General features: G+C 48.5%; 1 protein-coding gene across 3 annotated transcripts in view; it reads right to left on the minus strand.

Annotated features, from left to right (window-relative positions):
- The window catches only part of TRIO (trio Rho guanine nucleotide exchange factor), a 4,034,553-nt gene that overhangs the window by 2,072,582 nt on the left and 1,945,146 nt on the right, over positions 1–16,825 (minus strand). For all 3 annotated transcript variants that reach the window (XM_078687660.1, XM_078687659.1, XM_078687661.1), the window contains exon 34: positions 1,949–2,192. In XM_078687660.1, coding sequence (XP_078543786.1) covers positions 1,949–2,192 — 244 coding nt within the window. The remainder of the gene's footprint in view (positions 1–1,948; positions 2,193–16,825) is intronic.

The following is a 16,825-nucleotide window of genomic DNA, read 5'->3' on the forward strand; positions in this document are numbered from 1 at the left end:
AAGTTTATTTCCCAGGGCAGTAATTTTGTCATAGAAGGAGGAGGAAAATTCCACGCACGTTATTAGAGATTTAGGGGTTTCTTTGGAGATTTTACCCAGTTTGGTGTGTGACCATTTTGAAGAGCTTGCAAAGTCTATTCTTGGCGTTCCCCAGTTCTGATCGGAAGAATTCTTTTTTTGAATGGAGGATGTTCCTATCATAGGCATTTCTGGTCTGGCGGAGAAGTTTTAAATGGGAGGCTGAAGGGTGCTGTCTCCAGTTTCTTTCTGTCTGCCGGAGGGTTCTCATTTCATTGTTGAGGAATCCGATGAACCAGGGGTTTCTGTCTTTCATTTGGGTTCTTTTTAGTTTTAGCGGAGCAAGATCATCAAGAAAGTTAGATATAGTCGTGGTATAGTGTTCTATGAGGTTGTTGACCATTGTGATATAAGGTGGGGAGGTCAATCTCGCAGCGTGCAGCAAGTTTCCCGGGATCAAGGTTCCTTGTGTCTCTAACCCAACGTTTTGAAATCACAGGTTGCGGTACCCTTGTCTTGTGGGTGCCAGGTAAATGGAAGGTAATATCATGGTTATCAGACCAGTCGCAGGGGTTTATAGAGATAAGCTTGACCGCTGATTCCTTAGTAATGATCCAATCTAGAGTGGCGCCATTCGAGTGTGTTGGAAGTGTTCAGGCTTGGGTAAGGGAGTGGTCGGCCAGGAAGTCTTTGATGGTGTAGACCTGAGGGTCCTTGAGGTCGTTCCAGTACAGATTGAAGTCACCAAGGAAAATGTCTTTAGAATTGGAGGAAACCTTGGCTGTGATGATTTCCATGAGGTGGTCAGTGAAGGTGTCATTCATGCCTGGGGGGTGGTGAAAGATGTGCAGTCTGCACAGTAGAATGGCGTTTCTGTATATGGAGAGTGCAAGGTATTCGCAAGAGTCTGTGGGATCTGCCAGAAGATCAGTTACGAGGAGGTTAGAGCAGTAGATGCAAACAATATCTCCCCATTTTTTTTTTTGATTGCCTGTCCAGCCTTGCGGTATTCGAGTCGGGCGGAACTAAGAGGTCTAGGCAGGGAGTTGAGGATTCATTGAACCAAGATTTGGTCAGGATTGCTAAGTCAGATTTTTGGATCAGGATGAGATCTGCGACATCAGCATCATGCTTTACTGCTGAGCGGCAGTTAATTAAGAGGCCGGACAGAGGTGGACGGGGTGTGTGCCGTGAGTTGGGGCGGAAATGGGTACTTGGGCTAGGTTGTTATAAGTAACTCCTCTGTTGCGGAGAGTATCTGATCTGTTAGGGTTGATTGCAAGCCGTATGGATAGCGTGTTTATCACTTAAGTCCAGTGGACTTGGGGTTTCAGGGGCAGATTTGTAGGTAAGGAGGAGGGCTAGAATTTTCTCCTCCGAGAGGTGGCAGGGCTGCTTGCTAGGGCGAATGTGTCTCAGGGATAGCGGTAACAGGTGATGGAGGAGCTCGTGAGAGGGGGAGGCAAGTAGAGTTCTGCTGGAGCTTGAAGTTCGAGAAGGAGAGTCCGGTGAGGTGAAGGATGTTCTTTAGTTCCAGAATGGAATTATGGATGCTCTGAGTTAGTTTGGCTGCTCTGTGGTGCAGAGTTTCAATATCCATAAATGAGGGAAGAGCTTGCGGAAAGGAGGTCAATGGTTTGGGAACGGTTCTGTTGGCATGAGCTGGTAGCATGGTAGTGGGGCTAGGTCGACCTGAGTCATAAAACCTTAGAGGAGTGGTTTATGCTGTTATCTAATAACCTGCATTGTAGTTGATTGATCATTGATTTTGGTGGACACAAACAGTGAAAATTATTTGTTAAAAAAAATAATATTATTAAAAAAAGAACTAGAATGTAACATCATGAAAATTAAACCTTGCTGTATCAGACATTTTGATGAAGGCATCGTTAACAAAGCATATCAGAAACAGAATTTAAACAGTTTTTACCTTTGTGGTTAAAGATTCCTTCCATCTCCATGCTACTTCTGGAGTGAGCAATACAGAGAGAGCTACAGGGAACCATTCCTTCTCCTGCTGGCGATCTATCTGTGGTTCGAACTAGGCACCAGTCTGGCTTATCAGGTGGCCTTTCAAGAACTTCCAGAGTCTGACCACGACGGATGGTTAATTCATTGTTGCTGCATGCCGTAAAATCATGGATAACCACAGTCAGCTCACACCCACCAGATAACTAAGAGAAAAAAAAATCAACAAGTTCTGAATCCATACACATAGATGTTAGCGCTAGGACACTCTGTTGATTAACAGTGTGCTCGACAAATACTTACACATATAGTGTAAATGTATATATGTATGCACTCATGCAGAAGGATGTGAAAAAGAAAAGCACAAGCACTTAAAATTCTATTGCATTAAAGAACAAGTTACTTACCTTCGGTAACACATTATCTGGTAGAGACAATATCTAGCTGCAGATTCCTTACCTTTGAAATTCTCAGGCTTCAGACCGGATCCAGAAACTTTTTGTATAAGCAGTACCCTGCGTGCTGTTGGGTGGCTTCATCCGGCTACATGTGCTCCCACCAGTGTCGTTGCCGTAGGTCGTGACTTCGCGGTAACCTATATAGGTGCCATCCAGATGCGCAGCGTTAGTTCCCTTTCATTGTTTCCACGCCAGAAGTGCCGAGCCATCAAGTAAATTGACTATTGTATGCCATAACTAGGGCCCTGCACAGGGAGCACCTGTAGCCCTATAAATGAGGCTGCAGAGCGGGGAGGCATGGGTGGGTCTGTAAGGATTCTGCTGCTAGATATTGGATCTACCAGAAAATGCATTACCGAAGGTAAGCAACTTGTTCATCTGATAGAGTCTTCTAGCTGCACATTCCTTGCCTTTTAATAGATATCCAAACCATACCATCCAGGTGGTGGGCTAAGGACAGATTATCAAGACTTAAAAGTCCTGCAGAACCAAAAAGGTGAAACGCCCGTCCATATGGAACTGACCGTCCAGGCAGTAGTGTTTCGCAAACATGTGCAATGAAGCCGATGTTGCAGCCTGTCAGATGTCCAGGACTGGGTAAGAAACTTGAATCTTTCTAACATGGTTATCCCCACTTTTTGCCAGGTGTCAGTCTTTAGACTGTAGTACACTGGTATCCTGCTAACCAGGACCCCAGTCTTGGTGCTCTCTCCCCTAAATTGACTGGACAGTACTTTGTACACTCCACAATTGGCATACTGTTCCCATGATGCACAGGGTCAAGACTGAATTGCATATAGCTGGGCCTGAACTGAGGTGGCAAAGTGAGCTAAAGAATGGAATGATGATGGATTCAACCCAGATCTGCGACGGGGGGGGGAGGAATGTCTGAAAAGTTTCAGCACTCCTTCCATCATCTCCTTGTGTTTGCTTTGTTCGCCCTAAGTTGGCAGTGTATGAACAGACTTGGGTCACTTACTCACTTTGCCACTGGATTCAAGCTAGCCTGGCTAATGAAGGGTGTTACCAACAAACCGGTCCCAGGATGCTTGTTTCCGGTTCAGGAAAGATCTAGCTTGGCAGTTCGGGCTGGACTGTTCACATGAGGCACAGGGTCAAGAATAATTTGCATATAGCTGGGCCTGAACTGAGGTGGCAAAGTGAGCTAAAGAATGATGATGGATTCAACCCAGATCTGTGACTGGGGGTGAGTGTCTGAAAAGTTTCAGTGCACTGTCCATCATCTCCTTGTGTTCGCTCTGTTCGCCCTAAGTTGGCAGGGTATGCCCAGACGTGGGTCCCTTGCTCACTATGCCACTGGATTCAAGCTAGCCTGGCTGATGAAGAGTGTTACCCAAAAACCGGTCCCAGGATGCTTGTTTCCGGTACAGGAAACACCTGGCTTGGCAGTTTGGGCTGGACTGTTCCCATGAGGCACAGGGTCAAGACTGATTTGCATATAGCTGGGTCTGGACTGAAGTGGCAGAGTGAGCTAAATAATGAAGATGGTTTCAACCCAGATCTGTGACTGGGAGTGAGTGTCTGAAAAGTTTCAGCGCTCCATCAATCATCTCCTTGTGTTTGCCAAAAGTCCATATGCCTGCCAGTACTTCCAATTACAGGCCTGGGTCACTATCAATGGGCACCAGGTGGAGTCTCTGAGAGACCCTGGAGCCAGTATGACTACTGTGAAGAGTCAGCTGGTGTCCTCAAAGCAGATCATCCCTAAAACATTCCACAAAGTCAAAGTCGCAGACAATCGTGAGAGCCATCTACAGGTAGCTCAGGCTCCCCCTTCGAGTGAAAAGGGGGAATGTCATCTCAGGTTCCTTGAAAGTAGTTGTGAGACCTGTCATGTCTGTTGATTTATGTTAGCCAATGTCCTGGAGCACACTGCCTGGAGGCAGGTACAGCTCAAGCCGCACTAGGGGATGCAGGAATTGCCTAAGTGGGTTTGTATGACTGAACAGTCCCTGGCACCCCATGAAGGGCGTCAAGGGCCTCTAGAGCCTAGAATAATGGCCCAACCGGCTGCCAAGAAAGAGAGGGGCATGGGAAATCAGCCCCGGCACTTCCCACAGGCAAGGTTGACAGAACACCTGAGGATATGGCCTCCCAACCAACTGGGGAGAACATTGCCACCCGGGGTGACCTGGCTGAGCTTGCTGGTTGTTAAGTTGAGGGTGGGCCCATCAGGAAGGAAATCTGCAAGAGTGCCCCACTTTTGGAGGGCTTGAGGCAGCAAGTCGAAGTAAGGCTGCAGGTGACATCTCTAGGGATCACCTGATATAATGATAGAATGACCTATATAGTGAGCCTATAGCTCCGGGTTCTGGGTCAGTCTATGTGCTGGTGGTACTTCAGAGTTACAGGACCGTCCTACTGGCTTTGGCTCATGATATACCCCTGGCAAGACATCTAGGGTGAGATAAGACATTTGCCAGGCTTGTTGCCCAATTTAATTGGCCCTGGATGAGGATGGCCTCAGATGCATTCTGTAGGTCCTGGCCCCCCTGCCAGGCTAGTGGGAAGTCAGGGAAATTGCACAAAGCTCCCTTGACCCCATTATCGGTCATTGGCACTTCCTTTGAAGGTGTTGGCATCATTGGACCCATGGACCCCAAGACAGCCTTAGGTAAAAGGTTTGCCCTAATGTTGGTGGGACCTTGCCACTTACTACCCAGAAGCCACCCCTCTGAAGTCTGTGACTGCACCCATGGTGGCCAGAGCTCTGATGACGATTTTTACCTGTGTGGTGTTCCCCAAAGAGGTAGTGTCTGACTGAGGCGCTAACTTCATGACAGAGGACATGAAATCCATGTGGGATGAGTGTGAGATAATCTACAAATTTACCATACCCATCACCTCCATACCAAGATTCTTCTGGAGAGGTTCAACAAGACCTTGAAAGGGATGATAATGTGTCTGCATGAGACCTAAGTGGGATGTCCTCCCCCCATGCCTTCTCTCTGCCTACAGGAAGTTCCACAGAAAGGAGTAGGGTTTAGCCCCTAAAACTACTCAATGGCTACCCTGTTAGGGGACCTCTGAGCCTTGTGAGGGAGGTGTGGGAGCAAGCTGCCAGGGAACCTTCCAGACTGTGGTCAGCTACATGCTAGCCCTACACAACCAGAAGCATCACTTCTAGAAAAAGGCAAAAAACAACTTTAAGGCCACCAAGAGGATATGAAGCTCTGGTACGACCAGAAGGCCACTCTGGTGGAGTATTAACCTGGCCAGAAAGTATGGGTCATGGAGCCTGTGGATCCCAGAGCTCTCCAGGATCACTGGATGTGCCAAAGAGTGAAAGGGGGAGTCCACCTACCTGGTGGATCTCCAGATACCGAGGAACCTCTTAAGGGTGCTCCATTTGAATCGCCTCAAACCTCACTTCGAAAGGTCCAAAGTGAGCATGCTCCTGATAACAGATGAAGGATTGAAGGAGGAGAGCGAGCCTCTCCCTGGTCTCTTATCTTTCCAGGAAAATGATGGGTCAGTGGAAGGGGTCAACCTCTCTTCTACTCTGACCCCAGAGCAGCCAAACAACTGTTACCATTTACTGGAACAGTTTGCTTCACTATTCTCCTTCACCCCTGGACCCACACACCTGTGTGTCCATGATGTGGACACTGGAGACAGCCCACCTGTGAAGAACAAAATGTACTTGTTGTAAGACAGGGTGAGAGTCAGTATGAAGGAGGAGGTCTCCAAGATTTTAGTGTTAGGCATGATTGAGCCTTACAACAGTCCCAGGGCCAGCCCTGTGGTGCTGGTACCGAAACATGCCCCACTGGGTACCACTCCAGAACTCAGGTTCTCAGTGGGCTACTAAAAAAACCTGCAATATTTTATAATATGTTTGAATCCGTAAAGGTTGAAGAAGCAGACAGAGCCTGCAATTCGCTAATCCTCCTGGCCAATGAAAAGTACAAAAACGCTACAAAACATCCCATGACTGAAATTGCTGTAGGGGAGAAGTCATAAAGTACATCAACACAGAATTTAAATCTCAATCACAGCTATAAAGGGCTTTTGGATAAATCTATTCTGCAACTCTTTAGGAAATCTAACTACTAAAAGAAGCTTAAATACAGAGTCCCTTCTCAAGCAAGTGGAGAGCAAATTTGTAAATAATACAAATAACTTGCATCACAAAAACTGAGAACAGGGACCACCTATTGCAAATAACTTCAAAGAAAGGAAAGAAAGGCTGCTAACTTTACCAAAAACCTCCAGAGGAAGGTGAAAACCATCAAAAGTCAAGCTTTCCAGAGCCAAGCATGAAGACCAGAGTCTTGAGATCTGGATATAACTCTTTTCCCCTCTCTTAAGATATTAAATCTTTCCTCTGAGAAAGAGGTCAAAACTTGCGGATGTACAGGCAAAGAAAATCAAATACAAGAGTTGATAACCTCAATCTAGGGCACTTAAACTTACTCTTTCCCATTTTAATACCTTCTTTTAAATTGCTTTTATTGAGTTTTCTTCAACAGTACAAACAATTTCAATATGACATTACTGTACTAGATAGTACAATGATTTCATTACAAGTCATTAGATAATACACTGCAGTGATCGTGCCACAAACATCTGTTAAAACACATTTATTTTCAGCCAGAGTACAATTAGTTGCCCTGCTTCTCCCAATTCTTATTTATACCAAATTCATTTCTACTCTTTTAACTTGTGTACGTTTCAAGTGACAGGAAAAAGGCACAATAAGGTCACAACAAACTACTACATATAAAGTTATCAAATATATACAATGTACACGTCTCTACACAAACATTTAAATCACACTCATATATATGATACATTACATATCCACAATATATACAACATATACAACATAAAACATATACAAATATCAAAAACTAATGGATCAATAATTAGTTCCCCTACTGCGAACAAAACAAACAGAGCGTACACTCTTGATTCAGAGTAATACACTTTAAGGTAGTCCCTATAGCGCTTGAGGGGTGACACCTAAAAAATTATTAAAGTGGCGCTTTATTTCTTTCTCGCAACTCTAAATGGTGGGACTCCTTTGTAAATGTAGACGCTGGCGCGTCGCGTGTCAGCCGGAGGTTCCTTTTGGCTTCATTAGGACAGGGGATTCTGTATTTCTGAATGGAGTATGCGCTCTCTTGAAAAAAACACACACACGGCTAGCAGGAACCTATCCCACTGCCGCCTGGCCAACAATGGGCAGTGGGCCCTTGCAACGCTGTATTCCACTTATAGAATGTATGATACAGTCAACGATCCAATCAAAGAAAGACTTGCGAGGATACAAACATTCAATATCTGCAGCCACGCGGTCCCGTCACAAACAAACACTCGGTACCAAAGAATGCGGAGGCGGAAAGAAGGCGGGCAAAGTGATGGTTTGCTCGATGTGATAAGCAATGACAACTTTTGGCAAAAAGGATGGATGGGTTAGGAGCACAACCATGTCCGGATGGACAGATAGAAAAGAGGTTTACAAGAAAGAGCCTGGAGCTCACTCACTTGCCCAGCGGAGGTGATGGCAACCAGGAAAGCAGTCTTTATAGTTAAGAGACGTAGAGGACAATTGTGAAGCGGCTCAAAGGGGGCGCACATCAAGTATGTAAGAACCAGATTCAAGTCCCACTGTGGCATCACAAAAGGAATAGAAGGGAAATGGTGAGTAATGCCTTTGAGGGATCTATTTACAACAGGGGACTTGAAAAGAGAGGGCTGATCAGGGACCCTGCGAAAGGCCGAAATAGCAGAAAGGTAGCCCTTGATAGTGCCCAGAGCAGAGCCCTGCTGGGCCAAAGAAAGAAAGTACAGAAGACCTTTCGAAAGAGGGGCAGAAAGAGGATCCACAGCCTTTGCTGTGCCCCATGCCACAAATTTGTTCCACCTGCAGGCGTATACCTACTTAGTGGAGTTCCGCCTGGCCGCCAGAACAACATCACAAACTTCAGGAGGCAAGTCAAAAGGAATCAATTGCTGCTGCTCAATCTCCACGCAAGGAGGTGGAGACTGGACAGGTTTGGGTGGAGGACCGTCCCCTGCTGCTGCGAAAGAAGGTCCTCCCTTAGAGGCAGTCGAATCGAGGGATCGATTGTCATACGTAGTAGCTCGGGATACCATACTCTTTGAGCCCAGACTGGAGCCACAAGAATGACTTGGGCCCGGTCTCGCCTGATCTTCTTCAGCACTCTGGATAGACGTGGTATAGGCAGGAAGGCGTACAACAGACGGCGACTCCACTCGCAACAAAAAGTGTCGCCTAGCAAGTGCCGCCTTTGAAATTCAAACATGCAGAACTGCTGACATTGCGCATCCTCTTTGGTGGCGAATAAATCTAACCAAGGCTCTTCCCACTGTTGAAAGAGACCATGCTCCACGTCCGAGTGGAGACGCCATTCGTGATCCATCATGCACCTGCGGCTGAGTTCATCCGCCCTGGTGTTCAGTGAACCTGCCAGGTGTTGAACCACCAGGGAAATGCCCTGATGATCCAACCATGTCCAGCGGCGCAGAGCCTCCTGACATAAGGTGCACAACTCCACCCTGCCCTGTTTGTTGCAATACCACATGGCGATGGTATTGTCCGTGAACACCTTCACTACTCTTCCCCAGACAGAGGGGAGGAATGCCTTCAGTGCAAGTCGGATCGCCCAAAGCTCCAGAAGGTTGATATGGAGCCGGGAAACGACCGGAGACTAGAGGCCTCTGATCTCCCCCTCTCCCATGTGACTGCCCCATCCCAGGAGGAACGCATCCGCCACCACTACCATTCACCCAGTGCCAGTTTGTGAGCCACCACTGCAACTGTCTTGCAGTGCCCTCCAAGATTTGGACGCACTTGGACAGGGTCCCTTGGTGCCACGCCCACTGGAACTTCAGGTCCCACTGCAGAGCCCGCATATGCCACCTAGCATGATCGACCAGCAGGATGCAGGAGGCCATGAGGCCCAGCAGCTTCGGGGTCAGCATGACCAAAACCCAGGATAGAGGCTGAAAGATCAGAATCAGAGCCTGAATATCCTGGACCCGCTGTTCGGGAGGATAGACCCGAAGGAGCGTCGTATCCAGAACCGCTCCCATGAAGAGGAGCTTCTGAGAGGGAATCAGGTGCGACTTCGGCACCTTGATGGAGAACCCCAGCAAATGCAGGAGGTTGGCCGTAGACAGGAGATGGGACACGACTGCCTGGAGTGATCCCGCCTTCAGCAGCTAGTCGTCCAGATGAGGGAAGACTGGAACCCCATATCCGCGCAGATAAGGTGTGACCACCGCCATTACTTTCCTGAACACCCGAGGGGCGCTGGTAAATCCACAAGGGAGCATGGTAAACTGAAAGTGCTCCTGGCCTACCGTAAACCAGAGGTAACGCCGGTGGGCTGGCAGGACGGGATCATGGAAATATGCATCCTGCAAATCCAACTCTACCATCTAGTTTCCAGGGTCGAGGGCAGACAGGACCTGAGCCAGAGTTAGCATCTTGAACTTCTCTTTCCGGAGGAAGCGATTGACGTTCTGGAGGTCTAAGATAGGACGCAGGCCCTTGTCCTTCTTGGGCACCAGAAAGTAGTGGGAATAACAACCACAACCTACTTCTGGCGCAGGAATGTGCTCGATTACCCCCTTGGCCGAGAGGGCCACAACTTCCTGTTTGGGAAATGCCAAGTGATCCCCCGCCATACCGTGGTATTGGGGTGGCATGGCTGGAGGGGTAGTCTTGAAGGGGAGGGAGTAGCCCCTTCAGACTATTTGTAAAACCCACCTGTCCATAGTGATGGTGCACCAGTGGGGGAGGTGATGGCAAATCCTTCCGTCCACTGGCATTTGATGGGCCTGAAAAACCGAACTAGGAAGGTTTGGCGGCAGTGGTGGCCGGGGTGGAGGTGGACTGACCCGCTCTCTGGCCCCGTTACCCGCCTCTGCGGGTCCCACACCCGCGGCTGCGATGAGACTGTTGCTGCTGCGGCCTGTGGCTCCGAAGCAAATGTGTTGGGGTGCCCTTTATGTGGTCACAAAAGGAGCTAAAAGCAGAAGGCGGAGGAGGCCGGGTGGCTGAAAGGCCCAAGGACTTGACCGTAGCTCGTGAGTCCTTAAAGCGCTCCAACGCAATAACTGCCTTGTTGCCCAAAAGGCAAATGCAATCAAAGGGCATGTCCATGAGAGTGTTCTGGACATCCCCCGAGAAGCCAGAAGTCCTCAGCCAGGCGTGGCGGCGGAGCGCCACTGTCGTGGAAATCGCCCTGCCAGTGAGTTGGCGTGTCAAGGCCACATCGTATTGTGAACTTTGCTTCATCTCTCCCTTCAGCAATAGCTTTGGAGAGCACTGCCCGGGCCTCCTCCGGACACTGAGGCATCACCTACGCCACTGTATCCCACACAGAGTGGAATAAGGCCCAAGAGGCAAGCGGTGTTCACAAACCGCAGCCCTGAACTGGCAGAAGAAAAAATCTTCTTCCCAAATTGTTCCAGTCTCTTGGATTCCCTATCCAGAGGTGCGGTAGGGAAGGTGCTTTGGGACGTAGAGGCTTGGACAACCAAGCTCCCTGGGGTGGGATGTTGGGAGAGGGAAAGGGGGTCGCAGGGGCCGGGTGATGGCGTCTGTCCACGTTCCTATCCACAGGAGCCCCTGTGTTAGGCCTGGACCAGGTGCCCAAAAGAAGGTCAGAAAGTGCCTCATTAAAAGGCAGCAGTGGCTCTGCAGAGGTAGCTGCCGGCTGAAGCACTTTTGTCAGGAGTTTAGTCCTGACGGCCACTGTAGGGAGTTTGAGGTTGAGGGCCTCGGTCGCCCTACGCAACACCCCTGCATAACTCGCACCCTCCTCTGTAGCCATGGTAGGAGGAATTAGCATGCCAAGGTCAGGAGAGGTGTTGAGACTTCTGACATCCCCCAAACCCTCAACCCAGTCCGTGTCAAACTCGCACTGTGCAGTGAGAGGGTCCTCAGACCCCTCCCAGTCCTCTCCTTCCTCCGAAGGCTGTGGAACAGGCCGAAAATACGGAGGCTGGTGGACATAGGGGTAGAAAGGCGTTGGAATCGGAATCGAGCGACACCGTTCTAGTGCCGTGTCCACGTCTGGGCTGCAACCAGGGACGACGTCGTCCGGGGGCACGGGCGGCGTCGGGAGTGGGGACGGTGGGGTCGGTGGAGGAGTCACGAGGTCAACCGGCGTCGACCGGGATCCAGGCCTGGATCCTTGGGGGCCCTGCGGCGCCGGGGTCGAAGCCAACAGCGATGCTGGGGCTGCCAACAGTAAAGGGCGAGGACACCCAGTCGGGCCGCGGCGGCGGGGCCCGACAGAACAAAGAGGCGGGCCATGGCTGCCAGAAATTCCTGCGGCTGGACTGGAATCGCCAACAGACCAGGGAAGAGCGATTAGGCCGACGGCGACACCGTAGGCTCCGCCAGAGCCACGGTGGAGGCACCACACGCACCCTCAGCCGAGTCATGCGACGGGTGAGGGGAAGTCAGTCAGCAATGAAGCTTCTTCGACTTCTTGTGATGCTTTGTCTTACCTGACCCCGAGGTCAAAGACTTCGATCCCGACGAACGATGTTGATGGCTCCGTGACTGGACCCTCGACCTCCCACAGGACCAGGACCTTGAACAGCGCGGAGCCAACTTCTGGACTTCAAGCAACAAAGACATTTGTGTGGAGAGACAGATGAAGGATTAGAACATATGGGTGAAGGTCACTCTAGAAATAGTAGACTGTAACCTTGTTTTATCAACTGTTGCAGCCACTGATCCAAAGTAATCTTCAGTCATTTCGGCAATAAAACAGCCACTTGGATTCTACAGTAGCAAGATAATAAAACCCCAGTAAGTCGAAGAGTGGTTTTCTGGCTGAAGGGGTTCAGGTTGGTGAAGGACCCGTGCAAGCCTTTTTCAGTACCACAACTTTTTGCTTGCTCAACAACTGCTGAGGAACCTAAAGTTATTGCTGTTTTCTACCAAATGGTGTGCATACCCCAGAAATGTGTGATATGTGCTAAACTTCCTAGATGGGGAAGACAGTCCTAGCGCACTTGCTGTTGACCACCATTGCTTAAGCTTTTGCCTTTTCTCAAACTAGATGTAGTCCTTCAAAAGGTATGTGAAAAAAATTGGGTTGGTACAGCTGAGAAAATACCTGTTGTATGCATCCACGAGTGTCTCCTCAGAATAACAGAAGACACCACAAAGTAAGCCACAGCATCGACATTTCCCAGACCCTTCTACATCATTTTGCATCCACGCTATCAGGCAATAATTTATTCAAGGGGTTTTTAAGTGCCCTGCAGGTGATGTAACCTGCAACAAAGCATGTGTATAATGTGCCAGAAGGTATATAGCCTTCCTGTATGTCTTGTAATTCCAAGCTCCCAGATGCCATGATTTTTTTATTAAAAAAGTATAACTTATTTCTGACTCCTATACAATTAGTGCTTCCTTACCTGGTAGGATTTCTTAAGTCAAATATTTTCCTGGGTATTTCTCTGTGAAAGAACACAAATACTGTTGTTTCCTAAAAAGGTCTACAGTTAGAGTCTCACTTGCATCCCTCAGGGCTGATGAAAGTCTTGAATCCAAACCAAAAGGAGGAGGCAAAAACCCTGTATCTGAAGCATCAGAGGAATGCTATTATGAAGGACTTTACAACATAATGCACCAAAATTCAATCACAAATGTTCTTGCATCCAGTGGAAATCTATTTCTGAAGCAATTTTGGAAAAGCTTAGAAAATGCTGCTCTTTATGTAATTCTTCGGCCGTTTTTTAAGAAAAAGACAGAATCTCATCGGTAAACAACCTTTAGTACAATTTTTTTATTCCGAATTCAAATATCACGCATACTTTTACTCCGCAAAGGCATTCATACCGAATACTTTCACTCCGCACATACATTCACATCAAATATTCTCACTCCGCAATACTATTACTCTGCAAGCTGCATGATAAATTTAGAAAGGGCATGCAAGCAGACTCCAAAGTTGCCGATCTTCCTTCCTTTAAGTAAGTCTGCACTTCGGAAAAAATAACTGACTCCCCTCCTATATTGTCTCGGGTCTTGTAGCCACTTCTAAGTTTGTTTGGGTAAACATTAGTGGCATTCATAAAGGTTAATTTAATTATTAATAAAAAGGGGGAAAAAATAAAATCTACCGTGATAGAACTACTCAAAAAAAGTATTTTAAATATTATTAAAAGAAGATGACTTTTCGGGGCAAGATGGCCGCCGTAAGGTTGTGGTGAGCAGTCGCACCGAGCCTCTCTCCCTTCTATACACTCACTGATGGACTTCTGAGAAAGATGCTGTGCTCCCCCCGATGGCCTTAATATACTGGGTTCAGGCAGGCTTAACAGCGTGTAAGTCTACGAGGAAACAGCTACCGCTCAGGCTAGGCTTGGCCTGGTTAAAAGGAAAATTTGCCAGCTGGGTCATCGGACTTCGGGAGATGAAGCAGCAACCGGTGAAGATGCCCCCCCGGCCCGTGAGGCAAGAGAAGGCGAAAGTGCAGACGGACCCTGCTGCAGTAAGATCTAGCACGGACAGTACGATTAAGGAGGCTGTCATTGATGCGACTGGGCTGCCGCAGCGAGCACTTGGAGCAATCTGCAAAACTACAGTCCCTGTTGTTAAGGGGAAAAAAACGAAGACGCGAGGGAAAGCAAATGCGCGGGCTGAGCAGGACAGACCTATGGAGGATCGGACCGTCTCTGCCGAGAAACAGAAACAGTGGAAAGCGGGTGAGAAGATAAAGAATAAGGAGGCTGGTTTAAGGCAACCCACCTTAGCCGAAGTTTTCACTCCAAAACCCGCTGCACAATCCGAGGGAAAGCCAGTTCAGAGAAGAAACGTCCTCGAGGATGCTGCAGACGCTCCGGGCGTGGAGATCACGGTTGCTAGGCAACGCTCTGTCTCTGGCTCTGATTGCGGCTCCGGCAGCAGCGCGGCTTCGAGCAAGGAGATTGAAACGGCAGAACCAAACTCCGGTGAAAGAACCACTGCTGCGGGGATAGTAAAATGCATAGAGAGTGGAGTGGGAGCAGAGAATACCACGGCAGGGAGTGCAGATATGTTGGAGGCCCTCATGCTGGTTGAGGCTGAGTTGAAACCACCACGGCAGGCTAGGAGCACCTGGGGCAGTAGTGTCAGCCTGGCAAAGAAAGGTGAATTCTCAACTGGTACGGCGTGTGAGGCGCTTGAAAGAGGCGATGGTGGCTCAATAGAAGGGGAATGCTTCTTCTCCCTTAACGAAGACACAGACTCAACCCAAACTAAAGAAGTTAGTTCGGAGGAGGGGTCAGTCTTTGGGTCCAGTACCTCGGGTAAAGAAAGCATGCAAAAGAAGAGATGGCCTAGACAAAGGAGACATGGCTCGGGGTCTGGGTCCCCTGCAGATGCTGTGAAAAAGCTGGTATGGGACTACTCTGCCACCTCACAGACTTATCAGGACGACAATAACTCTTTGGGGCTATCTGGAAAAGCCCCTCCTGATCCTGCTCCCCCTCAGGCCCCCTATGACTTGCTATTCAGTACACTTAAGCAGATGCAGGGGGAGGCAAGGACGGAAAGTCACAGGGCAAGACAAGCCACAAAAAAAATCCATAACACACTGAGGAAAGTTAATAAACTTTATGATGAGATTGCCAACAGAGTCACAGAGGTAGAGGAGAGAACAGAGAAACTGGAGGACGATGTTGGAGCTTGGCAGGCGTTTAAAGCAACACAAGAGAAGCTGACAGAGGACTTGGAGTGGAAACTGGAAGATTTTGAAAATCACCAGAGGTGTAATAACATCCGTCTTTTGGGTGTGGCAGAAGGGACAGAGGGCCAGGACATCATGCAATTTGTGGTGAAACTATTGAGGGGGGCTTTCCCTGACTCTGAGTGGCAGTGGGAGAAGGAGGTGCAACGAGCTCATAGATTCCCATTTACGCTAAAGAAGGAGCAGGGGGAGGGGGTCAGGCAGGTCTGCCCAGGGCAATTCTGATAAATGTAAGGAACTACCTCCTCAGACAAGAGATAATGGACAAGGCAAGACCGGATAGTAGGCGGACATTTGAGGGCGCCACCTTCTTTGCTAGGCCCGATTTCTGCCATGTCACGGTAGAAAGAAGGTGGAGGCTTAGACAACTAATAACGCCATTTCAGTCCTTGAGTTCAGAGGCATACCTCCTATTTCCGGTGAGGTTGAAGGTAGTTGCAAGGGGGAAAGTGAGGATGTTCCTGTCTGAGATTAAAGCCCAGCAATTTCTGGAGGAGCTCAAATCCCAGTAGGGGGGTTAAGTGGCTTAGAATTAATTAATTAATTTGCCAGCAAGGATGTTTGGAAAATGTTAAAACAGAGGGTGTTCACGTAATGTTTTGAAACAGGGCTGGGGTCTTGGGTTTAGAGGAGGGTTGGGGACACAGGACATAAGGTTTATGGGGAGCACAGGGCAGCAGGATGGTAGGAGGGAGAGGGGAGCGACATCCACAATCTAAAGCAGCCACACATAGGTCATTTTTGACCTATTTGTCAGTAAAGGGGAGGGGGGGTAGTCCGGGTGGGAAGTGTCAGGGTGGGCAAGGGGGGTAAATGGAGTAAGGGGGGAGTAAAACGGCTACAAGGAAATGGCACATGTTGTATGGGGCAGCACAGAGCAGGACTGAGTAGCGCACAGTCAGCACAGTACATACAGTATGGCATGTTTTTTTTCTTTTTTGCAATTGGGTATCAGCACCAGTATCAGTCGATGTTTTATGAACGGTTTTCTATTTTGGGCAAGACTTTTGTTGTGTTTTAATGACTTGTAGGATTGCTACAATTAACATCTATGGGCTTAATGATATGAATAAAAGGCTTAGGGTGGCCGCATTACTTAGAACACTCCGGTTGGATTTGGTCTGCCTGCAGAAAACACACATAGAGGCCTCAAAGGGATACCTGCTGGAGCACCTGGGGTTTACAGTTCTGGCAAACTCTAAACAGGGATCAAGAACTAGGGGGTAGCAGTATTAGGGAGAAGTAGGGATGTGGTGGTGACAAGGAAGAAAGAAGACCAATGGGGTAGATGGGTGTTACTGGAGATAGGTTTCAAAGGAGAGAAGTTAACACTGGCCACAATCTATGGGTCAACGGAGGATGACCCCGAGGTCTTCCAATATCTGGATGCAGAGCTGGCGCAGTGGCCAGAGCCAATTGTATGCTGTGGTGACTTTAATATACATGACCCTAGTAGCACCTTTTTACAGCCAGGTGGACAGTATACAGGTAGGAAGAAGAGGACACATATGGCAATCTCAGATAGGATGTTACATAACTCCCTGGATGATCCATGGGTCAAGATACACCTGTATATGGATGGAAATACCTTTTTTCCAGCTCCCCATAAAGTCATGGTTAGGTTGGACTATT

Source organism: Lissotriton helveticus, chromosome 4_1 (genome assembly GCF_964261635.1).
Source record: "Lissotriton helveticus chromosome 4_1, aLisHel1.1, whole genome shotgun sequence".
Taxonomy (NCBI): domain Eukaryota; kingdom Metazoa; phylum Chordata; class Amphibia; order Caudata; family Salamandridae; genus Lissotriton; species Lissotriton helveticus.